This window comes from Paramacrobiotus metropolitanus, unplaced genomic scaffold (assembly GCF_019649055.1).
Source record: "Paramacrobiotus metropolitanus isolate TYO unplaced genomic scaffold, Prichtersi_v1.0 Parri_scaffold0000033, whole genome shotgun sequence".
NCBI classification, from domain to species: domain Eukaryota; kingdom Metazoa; phylum Tardigrada; class Eutardigrada; order Parachela; family Macrobiotidae; genus Paramacrobiotus; species Paramacrobiotus metropolitanus.
This window is the reverse complement of record NW_026570253.1, coordinates 131133-147474: the sequence shown is the minus strand read 5'-3', so window position 1 is coordinate 147474 and position 16342 is coordinate 131133. Positions and strand designations below refer to the sequence as shown.

At 43.5% G+C, this 16342-nt stretch overlaps 2 protein-coding genes across 7 annotated transcripts; both read left to right on the top strand.

Annotated features, from left to right (window-relative positions):
- Positions 1-75: 75 nt before the first annotated feature.
- On the top strand, positions 76-10541 carry LOC129589052 (centrosomal protein of 164 kDa-like). 6 transcript variants are annotated; one of them, XM_055483531.1, is made up of 21 exons: positions 76-528; positions 1505-1749; positions 3225-3336; positions 3686-3884; positions 4415-4734; positions 5183-5278; positions 5804-6064; positions 6412-6489; positions 6603-6680; positions 6964-7041; positions 7393-7597; positions 7771-7857; positions 7988-8050; positions 8439-8516; positions 8578-8672; positions 8736-8845; positions 9005-9251; positions 9522-9606; positions 9670-9979; positions 10050-10110; positions 10224-10541. In XM_055483531.1, exons 1-21 carry the CDS (start codon positions 494-496, stop codon positions 10288-10290), a joined length of 2910 nt encoding a protein of 969 aa, XP_055339506.1. In that variant the 5' UTR covers positions 76-493; the 3' UTR covers positions 10291-10541. The 6 variants fall into 6 exon arrangements, 4 of the variants coding, with proteins under 4 accessions (XP_055339506.1, XP_055339505.1, XP_055339507.1 ...); XM_055483530.1 differs by having other exon boundaries at positions 8993-9251; XR_008690560.1 differs by lacking the exon at positions 10224-10541 and having other exon boundaries at positions 8993-9251; positions 9827-9979.
- A 1358-nt stretch (positions 10542-11899) lies between these two features.
- Positions 11900-15450, top strand: LOC129589061 (aldo-keto reductase family 1 member B1-like). Its single transcript, XM_055483541.1, has 8 exons — positions 11900-12186; positions 12257-12424; positions 12968-13084; positions 13747-13824; positions 14100-14411; positions 14660-14743; positions 14822-14910; positions 15080-15450. The coding sequence occupies exons 1-8, from the start codon at positions 12106-12108 to the stop codon at positions 15150-15152; spliced, it is 1002 nt and encodes a 333-aa protein (XP_055339516.1). The 5' UTR covers positions 11900-12105; the 3' UTR covers positions 15153-15450.
- Positions 15451-16342: the final 892 nt, after the last annotated feature.

The window sequence follows — 16342 nt, the reverse complement described above, 5'->3', positions numbered from 1 at the left end:
TACTCTAGCTGCTGTGATCGATTATTTCAACCTGTCGCGGTTCAAAAAACAGCATTCTCCGACTTGCCTCTTGAGATTCCTTGACGTTAATGTTTATGTAATATTGTCAGAATGATTAAAACGAACAGCTGACGCGGTGCAGGTGAGGTGCGAATCGTTCCGAGATTTTTTCTTAAGAGTTTTGTTTGCTGGCCAGGGTGTATATTTAGCACCAGACTCACTGTTGCCAGATGCACGTAATTTGAGTCAACAAAATAAAGCCCTTTCCAGAGTGATGGGGTTGGTTAATGTGCCGGTGGAAAACAAATAAGAAAAGATGAGCAATCGGATGATTTTTCCGCGGATTCTCCGTTGCACTGCCGCACTGCATCGCTTCCTCCCCAGTTTGCCATCGCTTTTCTTGCGCCTTTCGTAATCTTGTGCAAATTGACTCGGATGTGATAATGGTCTAAATTTACTGTGTGTTGGGTTATCCGGAAATTATTGGTGAATTATGCCGGCAGCAACGGAACTGTTCCCGATTTTCCCGTGAGTTAATTAATTGATGGATTGAATGTTTCCCTGCTTAATTTTTTAAATCCTGATAATTAGCTGAATAATTTGATTGGAAAATTTATTTAAAATTTTGTTGAAGTGCCAGTTTTATTCTTATTTCTCTTGGTTTTATATTCTTATGAAGAGGAAGTTGAAATGATCACCTTTACCATTGCTAGTTTGGATAATAGCAAGTTTTGATGAGAGTTGCTACGATAAAAAAATTGCTATTTATTCAAAGAAAACCAAACAGAACGTGTTTAATTACGTTTTATATGGAAATAATTAAGAAGAAACTGCTGAATAAAATTTCAAAGAAATCCACCAGAGAAGTCGGGATATGCACACCCGTAAAAATCGCTTGCCGCATCCCAACAATTAGCTGGCAATAAATTACCGACATTTCAATTGTCAACAATTCTGCCGACGGCGCGTAAGCGAGCGAGTGATACCGCATATGTTTTGGCAAAACTGGCGCTGCCGTTTCAATACAACATGCATCGATGCCTCGTACACACATACACACCCGCGCGCGCGACTCTCCCGCGGTTCTTCTCTTGGACGAGCGGCGTTCCACTGTATATTTAGCAACACACTCAGCCAGAAATATGCGCCTGCCGGTCGAGTCATAACCAGCATGCTCCCGATTTCCATACAGCACAATATAATAAAATATTGCCAGCACATACACACATATCCACAAAACACATTCGAACGCGCCATCATAGTTCATAAACGGGGCCGCTTTTCATTTGATAATACCGCACTCTTCCGGCGCTGGCAGCACGGCGCGCTTGCTCTACTCGGCCGCAGCGAATCAGAGTATAGAATCAAGCGACTTTGGACAACATGCGCGTCGCCGGAAACAGCACTCGTTGGCGCGTTTTGCCAGCAGCCTGTCTGGATTTTTATATGGTTTTTCTGAACATGACGGAAGAAAGTATGATGAAGGAATTGTGCATTGGTTCAGGTTGATTGCGGCTGTTTGGATCGGGACGGTGCGGCTATTGTGGCATCTGCTGGACTGTACTATCCTGCACTTGACAACCGGGTCTATGAGGCTGTTGCGGCTGGAAGAAGAGCAGTGTGATCCCTTGCAGCAGCAGGCGGCAGCCGCGTTTCCATGCTGGACTAAGATGAAATCAGCCAGACCGCAGATCTTGTTACTGGAGGATGTTGCCGCTGTGCAGGCCACTGAGGCGCCCACCGATGACGGTCAGTGTCCATTCGCTCACCCTTTGTAACGGTTATTACTGGTTTCTTCAATTTTTTAAAATATTTTCGCAACTTAGATTTACTCTGTTCTTTCCACATTACGGAATAACAAAATATAAAATATTAACACCTGCAACGTAAAAGAACGGTGCTGAAATTAGTCAGCTGGGTAAAGCGCAGATTGTTGTAATCGCTGGTTTTTAAGGAATTACCCTTAAGCCTTAACCATCGTTTCTTGGCGTTCGTATAGCGGTTCGAATGCTTTGGGGAAAATGTATCGTAAAAAAGCACTTAGTTTTTTGTAATAATTCTGGTATCTACGGACAGGCGAAGTGTAATATTTCCTTACTGCTTCGCATTTGTTTCACGAACTGCGTTAAATCAATTGCATTATGGTTCGCAATTATGCAGATAAAAGTAACCATTAACTAACCACGGGATTTTTTGGGCTAAACGTAAAATTTTGTATTGACCACTCGGCAAGCCTCATAAACCGCACCTACCCAGAGGAAACGGGGCTACTCGTTTTGCTGTATGGATTCCTTATCACGAGGGTCACTACAAGTACTCGTGCAAAAGATTTGGCCCTATATTGGGTTTATAAATATTATTACTGGAATGTGTGAGCTTGAAATGTTTCACTGTAGTCTTTTATCAAGTGTGTACGCATACATAACCGAGAGTATTTATGCATTTCTTGAGGATTGTGAAATTTATATCGTTCGCTAATCCGATCCAAACTGCCAGTTCTTCGACATGTAGTGTGCGAAGGCTCGACTATTCGCTGGATAACAAAATCAACCTTTTTCCGGACCGGAAACTTAACTTACAACTACCAACAAGATTTCACATTTTATTAATTTTAATGTTTACATATGATGATCAAGCCTGTGTTTACTTTGATCCGTTAACCGTTACGGTTTTCGCTTCTACAGCTCTGATTTCAAGGAATTTCCTTCACAGTTACAAATTAAGAAGATAACTTTCGCAATCTTGTTGGTAAAGATATTTCTGAGGATAAAATCAACCAAACCGAATTTTAGCAGTTGATTGTTATGGTGCGGTTTATTGATGCTATAAAGGAGCTTCAATTAATTCGGGTTATTGAAGTCGACTTATGCCATACGCATATACATTGTACATCTACTCGTTAACTGATCTAGTGCACAACTGTGCTCTGCACCAACTGTTTTCACAACTATTTCAAATTTAATAAATTAAAGTATCGGAGAAATGATGTTTTTCATATTTTTTAAAAAAATAACCTACGTCTGTTTGGCCGTTTTTCTAGGTATGATGTAATAGTAACTAATTGCGGGTATTGATTCGAAATTCACGAATGCCAGTGATATCAGATTCTACGTTCAAAATGCTGCTGGCAAGATTTGCTACGGACATTTGTGCGTGCACTGCTGTATTGAATTACGGAAATGCTGTTCAATTAATTAAAAAATTAAATGTGATTATTCCCGCAGACATCGCCGAATACGCTCGTGCGCTGGGCATTAACGTGAAGGACGAAGTGGATCTGGTGTGGATTGCCCGTGAAGGTCTCAACGCATCCCTTCCGCCGGGCTGGCGCGCAGTGTGAGTACACTTATGTACAATGCGCCGTGACTCTCTTTGGCCTCGCTCTCTCTCTCCTTCAAATCACCGCTGCGCGTCATCCACGGCGTTCTGTGGGTGGAAAAGATTGTTTACGTCGCTGCGGCTGTGTGATGATTCGCCGTTCAACACAGCTACACTAATCAGCTTACTCTTTCAGCCAGAAATGTCCTCTTCTGTGGGAGGAATTTAGTCTGTATTTTGACCAGAGTTTTTGCTGGGAAATTCTCAGAATGTTTGTTAGTGAATTCCGCTTGAAATTGCTAATGTTTTTTTACAGTGATTTCGGTAATTATGGAAACAAAACGATGTGTTTTGGTTTTGATCGCAGAGAAGACCAGCCGACGGGACAGATTTACTATTTTAACACGGAGAATGGCGTTTCCGCGTGGGAACACCCGCTGGACACCCACTTCCGGCAGATGGTGGAGCGCGAACGCCAGAACCGGCTACGACGGCGGTGTGTCGAGGAGGTACCGCCCGAGCTGTTGCTGGCCAATGGAGATACCCTGCCACCGCGTCAAGCCTCGGTGAGTCTAACGTTACTATATATTATTTTCACGATTGGCACTGATCATGTCAAACGTAATGTGAAAATATTACTGTTTTATGTTATAAATAAGTTGTATAAGTCAACCGATTTGAGCGCGTAAAATCTGGATAAAGGAAATTATGGAAACATCGTACTGTTAGGACTGTCTGCTGATGCGCGGTGAAAAATTTTTTTAAAAAGCACGAAGTATGTAATCCGTTTTTCGAAAAAAACTTATTGTATTGAATTGTGCCTAGGTACTTGTAAGGTTTCATTCTTCGTTTTGTGTACTTCTGTAAAATGGCATGCGGGCTTTTGCTAATATTTTGGTGCTTTGATAGCTAACAGTATCATAGTACATTTGTCACATCGTGATGTGGTGCCCTCTGTAGCTATTTTAAATCCCTGGTATTAAATTTAATTGCATAATCAGAGTACATATATAAGTGAATATGGAAATGGTTCTTTCTTTCGTAGCTACAAACGGTCTTTCATAGCTGACCGCCTGTGTGGTTTGTCTTTCTGCAGCCGTACTCGCATTTCCGGACATCCTCCCCGGTGTCGCCAACGACACCCGGCAGTCCCACCGGCAGCGGTCCCCCACGCAACGCTTTGCGTCCGCGCGCTGTTTTCGCCCCGCCGCCGCGTTCGCCGGCCGGTGCCGGCAGTGGCGGCAACGTACCGCCCTGGGCGCGGCCCGCCACTCCGCCGGCGCCGACCACCCCGACGCCTTTGCGGCCTTTGTCGGCCACGACGTCCCCCTCACCCACTGCCAGTCCCACACCGTCGGCCAGCCCCGGCGAGTCGCGCCGAAGTCTCCTAAATCTCAACAGCTCCGATACTTCATCGTAAGCCTTACTTACTATATGCAGTTTTATCGTATGCACGAACAAAAACTTTATATTAACAAGGACGATGGTTTATATACGTTAACTTTGCATGGTTTAATTTATGATTTAACATTTTTATTTTGCTTTCGGTTTTTGTTGTACGATTTTATGGCTAATATTTTAAAATATCGGCGTGCAACTCAGTGCAAGTTGGTAACTGTACGAGTGATGAACTCGTAGTGATGAACTGCAGCTATTTTTTGTGCCGTGTGAGGAAAATTTGAGCTGCTTACCTGGCATGCGTTCGTGTTTGCGGGTGTATATTGTACCGGTAAATTTTTTGATAACCCATCCTCCTTCCTGTCATTTTGTCAGTATCCAGGTAGCCTACTTGATCGGTCAATGTGAGTGGTGTGTATCTGTTTGTTTGTCTGTCCATCTATCTTGTTTCCGCTGTTCCCTGTAGTCCCCCCTTCAACCGACCGGCCTCTCCCAATGCTCCTCCAGTTCCACCTAAACCCCAGGTCACACCCGAACAGATGTCGGCCCTTGAGAAGCGCAGGTATGATCATTGTTTTAAAAACCGCCGAACCGTTGTCATCCGTTAGCCGTTACCCTTGCCGGTGTTTGAAATAATGTGCACTTTGACGTTGAACCACGTTTCCTCTTCGTAATTTCATTATAAGCTGATGCTTGGCAAATTAAACGAGATAGCTAACCGGACCCTAAGGTTTTACCGGCGTAATAAGGGATTGGTAACAGATTTTTAAACAGGAAACTGATAAATTAACGTTGCGTGTGCCAAAAGTCAGGGATACCAAGCAAGAATAAGTAATACTTATTTTATTTGAACGTAAAAATGTTGCATTAATCGCATAATAGTAGTGATTCAGGTTCAGATTAATTCGTCAAAGGCTGATTTTCATTATTTCAAAGTTAGATGATTCGTTTTTACTCTAGAGTAGCCATTTCGTGGTAATGCATCCCACCCGGTCGTTAAAGATTGCTGATTGTTGTTGTACAACCGGTCCCTGTACATGTTGATATCATTCTGTACTTTAAATTTTATTGCGCTTTTTGTACACAGGGCCTCGGAATCATTCCCACAGAACGATATGGCGCTGGGTGAGCGGCGACCTTCCAGTGGATCGGCAGCCGTCGTTGGGCAGCTGTCCCCCGCCGCCGCCAGCACGCCGCCGCCCGTGGCGGCCAAACCCAGCGTTGAACGAATCAGCGCCGAGAAAGTCAGAGAAGAGGAGGCGCGGATACGGCGGGAAAATGAGGAGACCATCCGCAAGATGCGTGAACGCCTGCGGCTGGAGAGGGAAGCCGAGGAGAAAAAGCTGAGGTGGGCTGGAGCTTTGCTTTAGAAAAGATAAAGATAAAAAATTTTAGATTCTCTGCGGCTAGCTATAATAAAAAGTATCATATCTTCCAGTTTCGAAATTTTATGAATTGCCGCGTTTTTGGTTGGTTTGTCGATTGTCGCATCAGATGATGGTTTCGTAAATAATTTAGAATCATTGAAGGTATCATAGTGGTCGCGTATCATCAGTATAATAACTTTCTTGTTATCGAATGTCAGGTACATCACTTGAAAAAGCTAAATACTTTGCTCTTTGCTGCAGTTCCAGTTATCATACGATTGATTATCGTTAACGTTTATATGCTTTTGTTGATATGCTTTTCTTGTAGGGAGCAGATGAATGAAGAAATTCGCCTGATGAAAGACAAAATTGCCAAAGAGCGGGAAGGGAAAGAAAAGGATTTACGGTATAAGTTTGTCTTTGTTAGTCGACAGTAGTAATACACAGTTGTGTATAAAGAGTTAAATTGAGACATGCTGGAATCTGTGGAAGTGTAAATAACTTGCGCTGTGCATTCAGAAATGAAATTGCCGGTGAGCTGAAGAGGGTCAACGATAACTTGCAAAAGGAACGAGCCAGTCAGGAAAAAACTGTCCGGTAAGTACGTATATGAAGTTATACAATTTCGATGTTGATCATCCGAAAATTATCTGTACATACGCCCTCGCTTTGATGGCGAATTTACAGGCAGTAGACAATGATCACGCTGGAATATGCACCAGTGATCAGTGAATGCTGTTGATCACTGGATGTGGAGCAGTAAATGTTACATGGAAGATGATTTGTTTGACAGATCTTTTGCCGGCGTATCAGTACAGATTGGCGTAAACACATAGCTTGGACATGTATTCGGTATTACCTAATCATCGGCTAATTTTAGCGAGGCCATGAATGATGAGCTGCGGAGGCTCCGTGATCAGTTGAAGGCCGAAAAGGCCAGCCAGGAGCAGCTATTAAGGTAAGGGAGAGTCCCGCTTACGCGTCAGCATCTCTGCACGTTCCTTCCGGCAAATTAATCGGCATCGTGTGACCAACGACGTCCCACTTAATTCATGCGTAAACACTCTGTGAATGCCATATGACTTCTTGCACTCGTCCATTGCATTGTCTTAAGTTTTTTAAGTGTACATGCTACAGGTTTATTTTTGCGATAATCAGCGAATAATTAGTGAAATTTGTGGTTCTTAATTTTGCTGTGATCTGCGAAATTTTTTTGCTATTAATCTGTATTTCTGTAAAATTTTGCGGTCATAAGCGGTGTAATTTAGCTTCATCCGGATGTTGAATATATTGCATTCTGGATTTGTAGAGACACGTTGCGCGAGGAACTGCAGAAAACAGAAGAAGCTCTGCGGAAAGAGGAGCTGGATCGGCGTATTGAAGCGGAAAAACGGGAACGCGCCGAACTGGAACAATTGAAGAAATCCATGGAAGCGGAAATCAATAGTCTACAGGAGATTCACCGCAGACGTGTCGAGGAGATCCGCCAGAAACACGCGCAGGAACTTAAACAGGTTACTTTACACTTTTCTTTTTGTACATTCAGCAAATTTTTCTTTGGCGAATACAAATGAATTATACTCTCAAAGCAAAAAGTATTTGTTTGATATCATTTCCGTTGTTTTGGAACATAATGCGCGTTTCTCGCGCTTTTCTCATGTTTTTGAAACACATGTTTCTGTTACAGGTGGAGCAGGAACTGGATAAAATGAACCGAGAACTGGATAAGATCAAGATGGAAGCAGCTGATGAAGCATTTTTCAAGAAAGCGCAGGTAGGGTTTCCGTGCTCTGGATTGTCCTTCATCCGTGCCCTTGTGTCAATGCCGTTTGAATTTGGGAAGCCGTTGTGCGTCAGTCGTTTCGCACCGCATGAACCAGCCATTTGTCTCCTTGTCTTTGAAGATTGATGCCCTTGAAAAGCAAAAAGGAGTCCTAGAAAGCCAGATTCAGGATCTGCGCAAACAGGTAAAAATTCCACCCGCCGCAGCCTCGAAAAACATAATTTGTTCAATGTGTCCGGTGTGCACTTGCGGTGACTGTGTTCGATCGCCTTGTTTGCCGACCTTTTATGCACTATTTGCCGCTCGCTCGCGCATCCCGTTTTTACCGAACCGAGTAATCCACGCGTGCAATATAAAATATAAACCAGCCTGCAGCTTGCATTTTGGAGTAATGCAAACGAAATACGAGAGTAAAGGAATTGTCAGCTTTGTTTCAGGTTTGTAGTTTGCTGCATTTATAACACTTTATACGCGCTTTTGTCAGCTGAGACCATGACGATTGTCTGCAGACTCTGCAGCCTTGCACTATAATGCAGGTGCTTTTTATATGGGTATGTTTTATTGTTACGCAGGAAAATGAGGTGAAACAGCAATGCGATCAGCTCAAAGAAGAGCTAAGAATGTTGGCGAAGGACCTTAAACAAAGTCAAGTATGTACGGCCCAGTACCTGTACACTGCACAACGCCAGTGACATATTTCTTTTTTGGCAGATGACTCTGGAAAGGCTGGAAAGACAGCGCACCGACATGGAAGAAGACATGTCTTTTCTGCAGCGCGCCAAACAACGCTACCTCGAACGCGTCGAGTACGGAGCGGCTTCGGCATCTTTGATGCAGGATGTTAATGGCATGCATACTTGCTTTTGTAGTCAGTTGAAGACAGTCGTGGAGGAGCATCTCGGACCGATAGCGGAAGGCAGTGGTGAGGCGCTGACTGACGCAGCCGGTCTTCCTGCCGACGCACTCACAAACGAGACAGGTGAGGCACTGTGTTGCAAGTGATCTCACTCAAATGGGGCTATTATTTAGTAGATATCCATGTTATACTGGTAGAACTAAAACATCAAATTTTCATACTTATTTTTCCCATGCCAAAGCGGGTGTTTTTATCGTTTTAATTTTTCAGGGGAACTTTCAGAGCCGCTAGATTTGTCGGAGTCGACGTTGATGGCCAACGGGCCGGTGTTTGCCGACGAACCAGCCCACAGCGGCGTTCCCGTTGGCGTTGACCTCGATGACCCCATCAGCGGCTTCGCGCTGCCAACGGCCCGTCCGCGTAGTCCGCAGCGCGAACGCTCACCCTACTCCTCAATTATCCGGCGTCACTCGTCGCACCGCAGCCTGTCACCCCGCAGCAACAGCAGCAGTCAGGCCACTGGCAACGGGTACGCTTGTCTAATCGCCTGAATATCGAGTATCACACACGGACTAAGAGCTGAATCACCAAAGTGCACATTCCTTCCGTACGTCGCGCTTATTCCGTGTATTTACATTAATTATGTAGCGTCTATGTGGTTTGTGTGAAAATGTGTGTGGGGACATTCTGGCGCGCATCATCCACACTAACGTATAATCAACTAGGTTAACAGTGATTTCAGCTGGTTGTAAGTTGTAACTAACCAATCTAACCACACTAATGCGCGGGTTTACCGTAGCCGCCGTGACATCCGCGCAGTAACATCCGGCCATGTTGTTAACGTACGGAACCTGCTGCGCGAGCTGCTGATCGATGAAGCTTCCGTGAGTTACTGTAGCTCTTAAAATAATACTATCCGTTCCGTAACGTGTGTTGTGCACCCACAGTTCTTTGTTGCACTCTATCTGTGCCCCACTAACACTGTCCACTGTCTGGCAACGCCAACTAACCTGATTAACCTGTACAAGTGCGGCATGAACGTGGTGATTAACACGGACGGCAGTGGCCAGCAGCGACTAAGCGACTGCCCTCCTCCCGCTGCAGGCTGTCACTGGTCAGCAGTCATGCTGAGTCCTTCGCGCCCCCCATCACCCTCCGCAACCGGTTCGCCTCTTACGATGAAGCAGCCGCCCAATCGGCCTTTGCTCCCGCTGGCGCCGGCGCCAAGTCCAAGCAGCGACTGCGATCCCGAAAAGAGTTCGTATTAGTCCATTGACGTCGGCGTTCTGTGTTCCCCTTTTGCAATTACTGTGTGCTTGTTCCCTAGTCGACCGAAAAGTGATACCACTACGGCGCCCTGACGCGTGTCAACTGGTCTGCCATGACCCGTAAGTGTGCACTGCCCCGTAGTCACCGTTCTGACTAATCTCTAGAAAACCTAAGGAAAATCTTTTGATATCCCGCGCCACAGTAGTGTACCCATCGTGTGTTTGGTTCGTAGAGGTTCGTACATTCTTCAAAATCAGCTGGATGCCTTTAAACTATGGATTGCCAAGCGAACGTACTGAAGCCGGCAACGCTTGTTGTGTCGCGCAGTTGTTTTCACGGCGGGTGATTGATTTGGCGATTGTGACACATCGTGATAGCTCTCTTTGTTTCTGGTTCAAAGTAAATTTTTTTTTATCTTATTGGTTGTCATTTTTGGTGCACAGCTGCAGTGAATAATAAAGGTTTAACAAATTTTCGACGGTCACGTATGCCTGCTATAGTTGTGTTTATACAATATTTATCGGCCAACGATTAATATTGCGGGACTAATGTGCACGTTTAAGGATCAAAATGATAATGTTCGTTTGTATATCGTAAACATTTAAATGAATACTTAATGTTATCCAAAAGTGACCAAAACATATCATACAAAATCCGTCTCTGTATTTGCTCCAATTTAATTTTCTCATGTTGATATGAGCAACAAAATGCGATATTCCATTAACTGTACTGCTGCACCATCTTGTTAAATACTTGTAGTAACATTTAAAAAACTCCAAACAATGCTATTTCTTGGCAAACAGAAAAGCTAAGAAACCACGACAGGAAAATTGCAGTTAACACAATAAATACAACAACAGTCACATCAAAGTTTAAAGGTAATTGGAGAGCATGTCCAGAGCCATTGGCGTAAGTCTGATCAATCCCACAATCAGGGCGAAAGCTACAGAAAAAAGAAAATCTGCATTAATTGATTATTGATTAACCACCCCGAACACGTCTTTAAGGTTAACTGAATACTATACAGCCTGTAATACCATTTTATACCAAGACAGAGATCTGAGTTTTTCGGTAAGAGTTACACTTTCCAACTTACTGCATTCCTTTACTTGCGCGTCAAAAACATGACAAACCTTGAAGCATTATGGTTGTTACACTTTATCGTATTTACACCTTTCATTAACTTTTACTGTTTATTTAATTGTGCCGGTGCGGATGGCACTGGGTCGCACTGCATAGTTATTAGTTACTCGTATTCCCGTTTACGGAGAATCATACAATCAGCATCAAGTTACCATCGTAATAAACTTCTTTGCAATTTCAAAAGTCCACTTCTGGAGTCAATTTAAGCTACAGGGTAGGTAAACGGTACAGCGTACAAGAAGTTCGTGCTAGAGCGGGTACCGTATATAAATAACATAATCTCAAATTCTCATAATTTTCTTGTAAGAAGATTAGAAGAAGAAATTATTAACGACGAACCGATCACATTCTGCTGTACAGCTGCGCTTGCGGCCTGCCGTTCCATTTCTAGTTCGTCCTCCGACTGATGCTGCTTCTGCCCGAACATCATGGCGTTCCCTCAAATTAAAATCCTCCAACAAGCAAGTCTTAAGAGGAGCAAATAAGCAGATTAACGACTTGTAAAGTAAAGAATAACCAGATGACGCAAGAAACTTCAGTGAGAACTGAGAACTGAGAAGATTTAGGTATTATACTAGTAATTTTACCTGACAAAGTTTTTTTCAGTAGTAACGAGCCGAGGGCCATCTCTTTGCATCGAGCTTCGCCTCGCACCGCCTCCCAAGATGCGTCATGGCGCTGACAGTTTCATTTGGCTGCAAAAGCCTGCAATGATCCAGGTTCCAGTTTTTGTCAGCTGATTTTGCGCTTACGTAATCGTACAATCACTAAATTAATATTCTGTTATCATTGTAGCATTTGCCATTTGGTCGGCCGACACCGGGTTTAAGCTCAACATTTCTGCAGCCGGTTACGGTCGATGTGGAATGTTATTTAATTGACAGTTTGCTCTCTCGCCTGGACTGAACGTGTTCCAGCTACGTGCTCGCGGCAGCTGTAATCGAATCTGCAGTTTTACGAAATTCACCGCAATGTCTTCCGCTCCGAAGATCCCCACCGTCCAACTGCCATCCGGTGCTCGCATGCCCGTTGTCGGCCTGGGAACATGGAAGGTAATATTCCCATGAAGCGCCGGTAAGAAGAATCTGGTCGCTTAAACTTGTGGTTGCGCTTTGTGTGCAGTCGAAACCGGGCGAAGTGAAGCAAGCTGTCAAGGACGCTATCGACGTCGGCTACCGACATTTCGACTGCGCCTTTATCTACCAGAACGAGAATGAGATCGGAGAGGCATTCGCGGAGAAATTCAAGGAAGGTGTGGTGAAACGGGAAGATCTCTTCATCTGCAGCAAAGTGAGTCGTAACGGTGAACGCCAACAAACGGCCTCTAGCGGTTTGCATTTCGTCATGAAATTATTATGTTAAATGTACAGAGTACATAGCAAGTGGCTACATGCCAGATGCTCTTGAGTTCAACAGATCTGATTTCTCTAATATTTACTGCAATTGCCTGCTCTTGTTTTATTGTACAATCATTAATAATTTGTGCCGATCTGTTTTTCAACAGTTTCTGTTAGTGTTTATACGAGTATTTGTCTAAAAACCTAATTGCTGTACGAGTAGTGTTTTGCTGAATATTCTTGAAATAGAAGTATATGGCTCCTGTCTCATTTTTGCGCGTTTTTTAACACGATCTTTTTCATAAAAATAAAATCCAGAACAATATAGTTTTCTTTCGTATTTAGTTTTTGGATTTTCATTTTATTCACAATTATTTATATTCACTTTTGTTTGTAACTTACTTTTCGCTTTTATAATTTTTTTTATGTGCGACACTTTGTATGGAAAACGTTGATTTGTTCGACTTTATTTCATCCTATCCTGGCTTTCTATTAGGTATGGAATACTTTCCATTCCAAAGAAGCCGTCAAGAGGGGCCTGGCGGAGACTCTGAAATCATTGCAACTGGATTATCTGGATCTGTATATCATCCACTGGCCCATGGGATATCTGGTAAGGAAGCGCTAAAGAAAGAAAGAAAGCATTCTAAGAAACCGGCATATTGATATCACGGCAAAGCAAGTTTGTGTTAATGTAGCAATAGTACAGCAGTATTATGAGACGGAAGCTGCTAATTGTAAAGCTGATAAAAAGTTATTGTGTTGTATAACGATACCCCCTTCGTTTCGTTAATAACGACGGGTACTGCCGTTTAAATGTTCGTTAATTGTACCCCGTCGTTAATTCTATCGTCAATCGTACCCCTTCGTTGATACCGCAACCTGCTTATTGTGTTGTATATACACTTCTGTTTGCAATCGTATAGGTAATTTGCATTTAATTTTACATTGGGTCCATTTTTTACAGCTTGGTGCAATCACTGCAATGTGCAGTCAAATTATTGCTCCTACTCCTAGATTACTTACTATTCTGATTCGTCATTTTTTTGATAGGCTTTTTTTGATTTCTACTTTAATCAACGGGTTTCCATTGTATGTACTGGTTTACGTTGTAGATTTTAATTTTAATCTGTTAGCGCAGGCTTAGTGCACTACTCGAAGTAGTGAAGAAGATATGTGCTTGTTACTAACATGCATCCAGATAACAACCGCAGCTAAAATGCGAAAACTGTCATAAACCATGGGCGGCACTGATTACTAGTATTCCATATGCAGGAAGGCGGCGACATCGTTCCATGGGACAAGGATGGCAAAATGCAGCACAGCGATATCGACTACGTAGAAACCTGGCAGGTGAAGACTAATTTGATAACTATTAAATATTTGCTTGAAGCCAGAGCGTAATCTAATCAGTCAGACATGTCTGTGATTTGCCTTTTTGTATCCAAGTGGTGCCGCACATTGCATTAAATATTTTGACCTTGAAATTAAGTACAGCGTTACATTTAATGTCCTGATTTCGCTTTTTACTTAGGTAAATTCCGCAAAAGTTGAAACACTAAACTGATCTTAGGCGGTTTTGATTTACATACGAGTAATCTTCCATAAAATATCCTTTTATTTCTTAGGCACTGGAGGAAGTGCAGAAATCCGGTAAAGCCAGAGACATCGGCGTGTCCAACTTTAACGTGGAGCAGCTGAAGCGCATCCAGGCCATCAGCAGCCTGCCGATCGCCGTCAACCAGATCGAAGTGCACGTTTACAACCAGAATAAGGAGCTGATTCAGTACTGCAAACAGCACAACATCACCATCGTCGGCTACTCGCCGCTGGGCAGCTTCGACCGACCGGATGACGGCTTGACCAGTGACTACCCGCCGCCCCTGGAGGACAGCTCGGTGAAGGGCATTGCCGAGAAGCACAAAAAACAGCCCGGTCAGGTGAGTCTATGTATCGCCGACTAGCGAGTACATGTACTTATTGGAAATTACAGACGATCGTGTATTGTTGTGACTCCTCAGCGTAAGCAGTACGGAAGGGCCTCTAACCAAACATTTTTAAGAAATCGCGATGAAGAACAGATTTACATCGATTTTGAACTTATTATGATTATGGAATCTGAAAAAATAATAACTTATTAAGCAATAAAATAGTTTCACTACAGTTAAGAAATAGTAAATTCTTACAGATTTTGTTGAAGTATTTACTGCAACAAGGCTACGTTGTAATTCCCAAGTCCGTGCGGAAAGAGCGCTTGCAGGCAAACCTTCAGGTAATTTGCTTGTTCAATTTCGATTAAATAATAATGTATCTTCACTTTGCTGGCTTTGTCACTGGATTTTTCTTGCAGTTGTTTGACTTTGAGCTGGACGCTGCGGATCAGCAAGCCTTGACCCAGCTGTGCAAAGGTGGACACGCTCGCGCCTGCACCATGAACCAGTGAGCTGAGTTATTAAGCTGGCGGCGGCGCGAATGCGCGAGCTAATCAAGTTTTGTAGTGTAATTTCATATTTTATTTTCGAAAAACAGTGTTGATTTACCGTTGAGAAAAAATCGAAATTTATGGTCAGTGTGGTAACGATGGACTTTATTACGTGTTCGGTTGCAGAGACTGGAACCACAAGCATCATCCGTTTCCCAATCAGGGAAAGATCCGGGCACGCGGCGCGGTGATTCAGTAGATTAATTTTAAGTCAAGCTTCCCTGCTCAGTGAAAACGACTTTTTTTGTAGCCTTTTGGCACTTTTTTTTGTTGAAATATCCAAAAACGTAAGTCGAATTAGGTTTGCTAGAACATCGCTGTTGCACAGAACCGGTTCTGCATGCAGTTTTGCTTCAGTTTTCCGAAACTAACAATCCGCCAGCATACAAGTATTGCAGATGGCTTGAAAATGAATTGTCATCATGAAAGCTGCTCGGTGGTGAATGGAACCTATCATGCAGTTATCTAATTAAAATCGAACTACTTAACTACATAAACGGTGACGACAGAGAGTGCACTGCATGGCGCAGGTCAACGCTTGCTTGGCTGTCTCGGTATGAAAAAGTAACAAATTGCTCTTTTCCATCGTGGTAATCCTCTTCATCATTTGGCGTTCGCAAATCGAAAATCGCATACTAATATATAAAGGGGTTATGTGAACGATGAACGAATTTTTTTTAACTGAACTCTCTATATGTGGGCAGTAATCAATGTCTTTCCTTAGAGAGCCAAAATCCTGGTAGCATGCAAACAGTTATTGCAAACAAACCCGGAACCTGCAATGATTATAAGAGTAAGCATTCATACGGTCGTACGACAAGCATTATGGCTGATTTACCCAAGCCGCTGGTAAAAATAAAATCTGTCTTCCGGTGGCCCACGTTAACGTTACGGGCATTCGCGGACAGCTGTTCTTACAATCAGCGCGCACCCGCTGCATGCAGCTGCAGTATAATTATAAACGGAACTAATTTGCGCTAGCTACCACTAAACTTCACGTCTTCGAAGGACGTATCCCTGTCTTCCTGATTGCCATTCGCTTTTATTTCGGAGCTGCCGTTTTACCATTGGCCACTCGTTTGCCGGCATCGATTCTTTTAATCAAATTTCATCCCACCGGCGATTTCGGATGCTTTCACGATTGATCTCCCTCGAAGAACATCTCCCGCGCCATCCATTGTCACATCCAGACCAGTCACCAAATGCTCACACTGCTATCCAGTGGGGCCAGATCGCGGACCCTGAATATACCGGTTTCAGCTTCCTGCGCGAGGAACTGCGATTCCATTAAGACAGTGAGAAGCGCCGGTGCTTGAAGAGTACGGCAATGTCTTCCTCCCGGATGTGGATAGACCTTCTTGAACTCGGTAATAGCAAATGTCAAAGGAT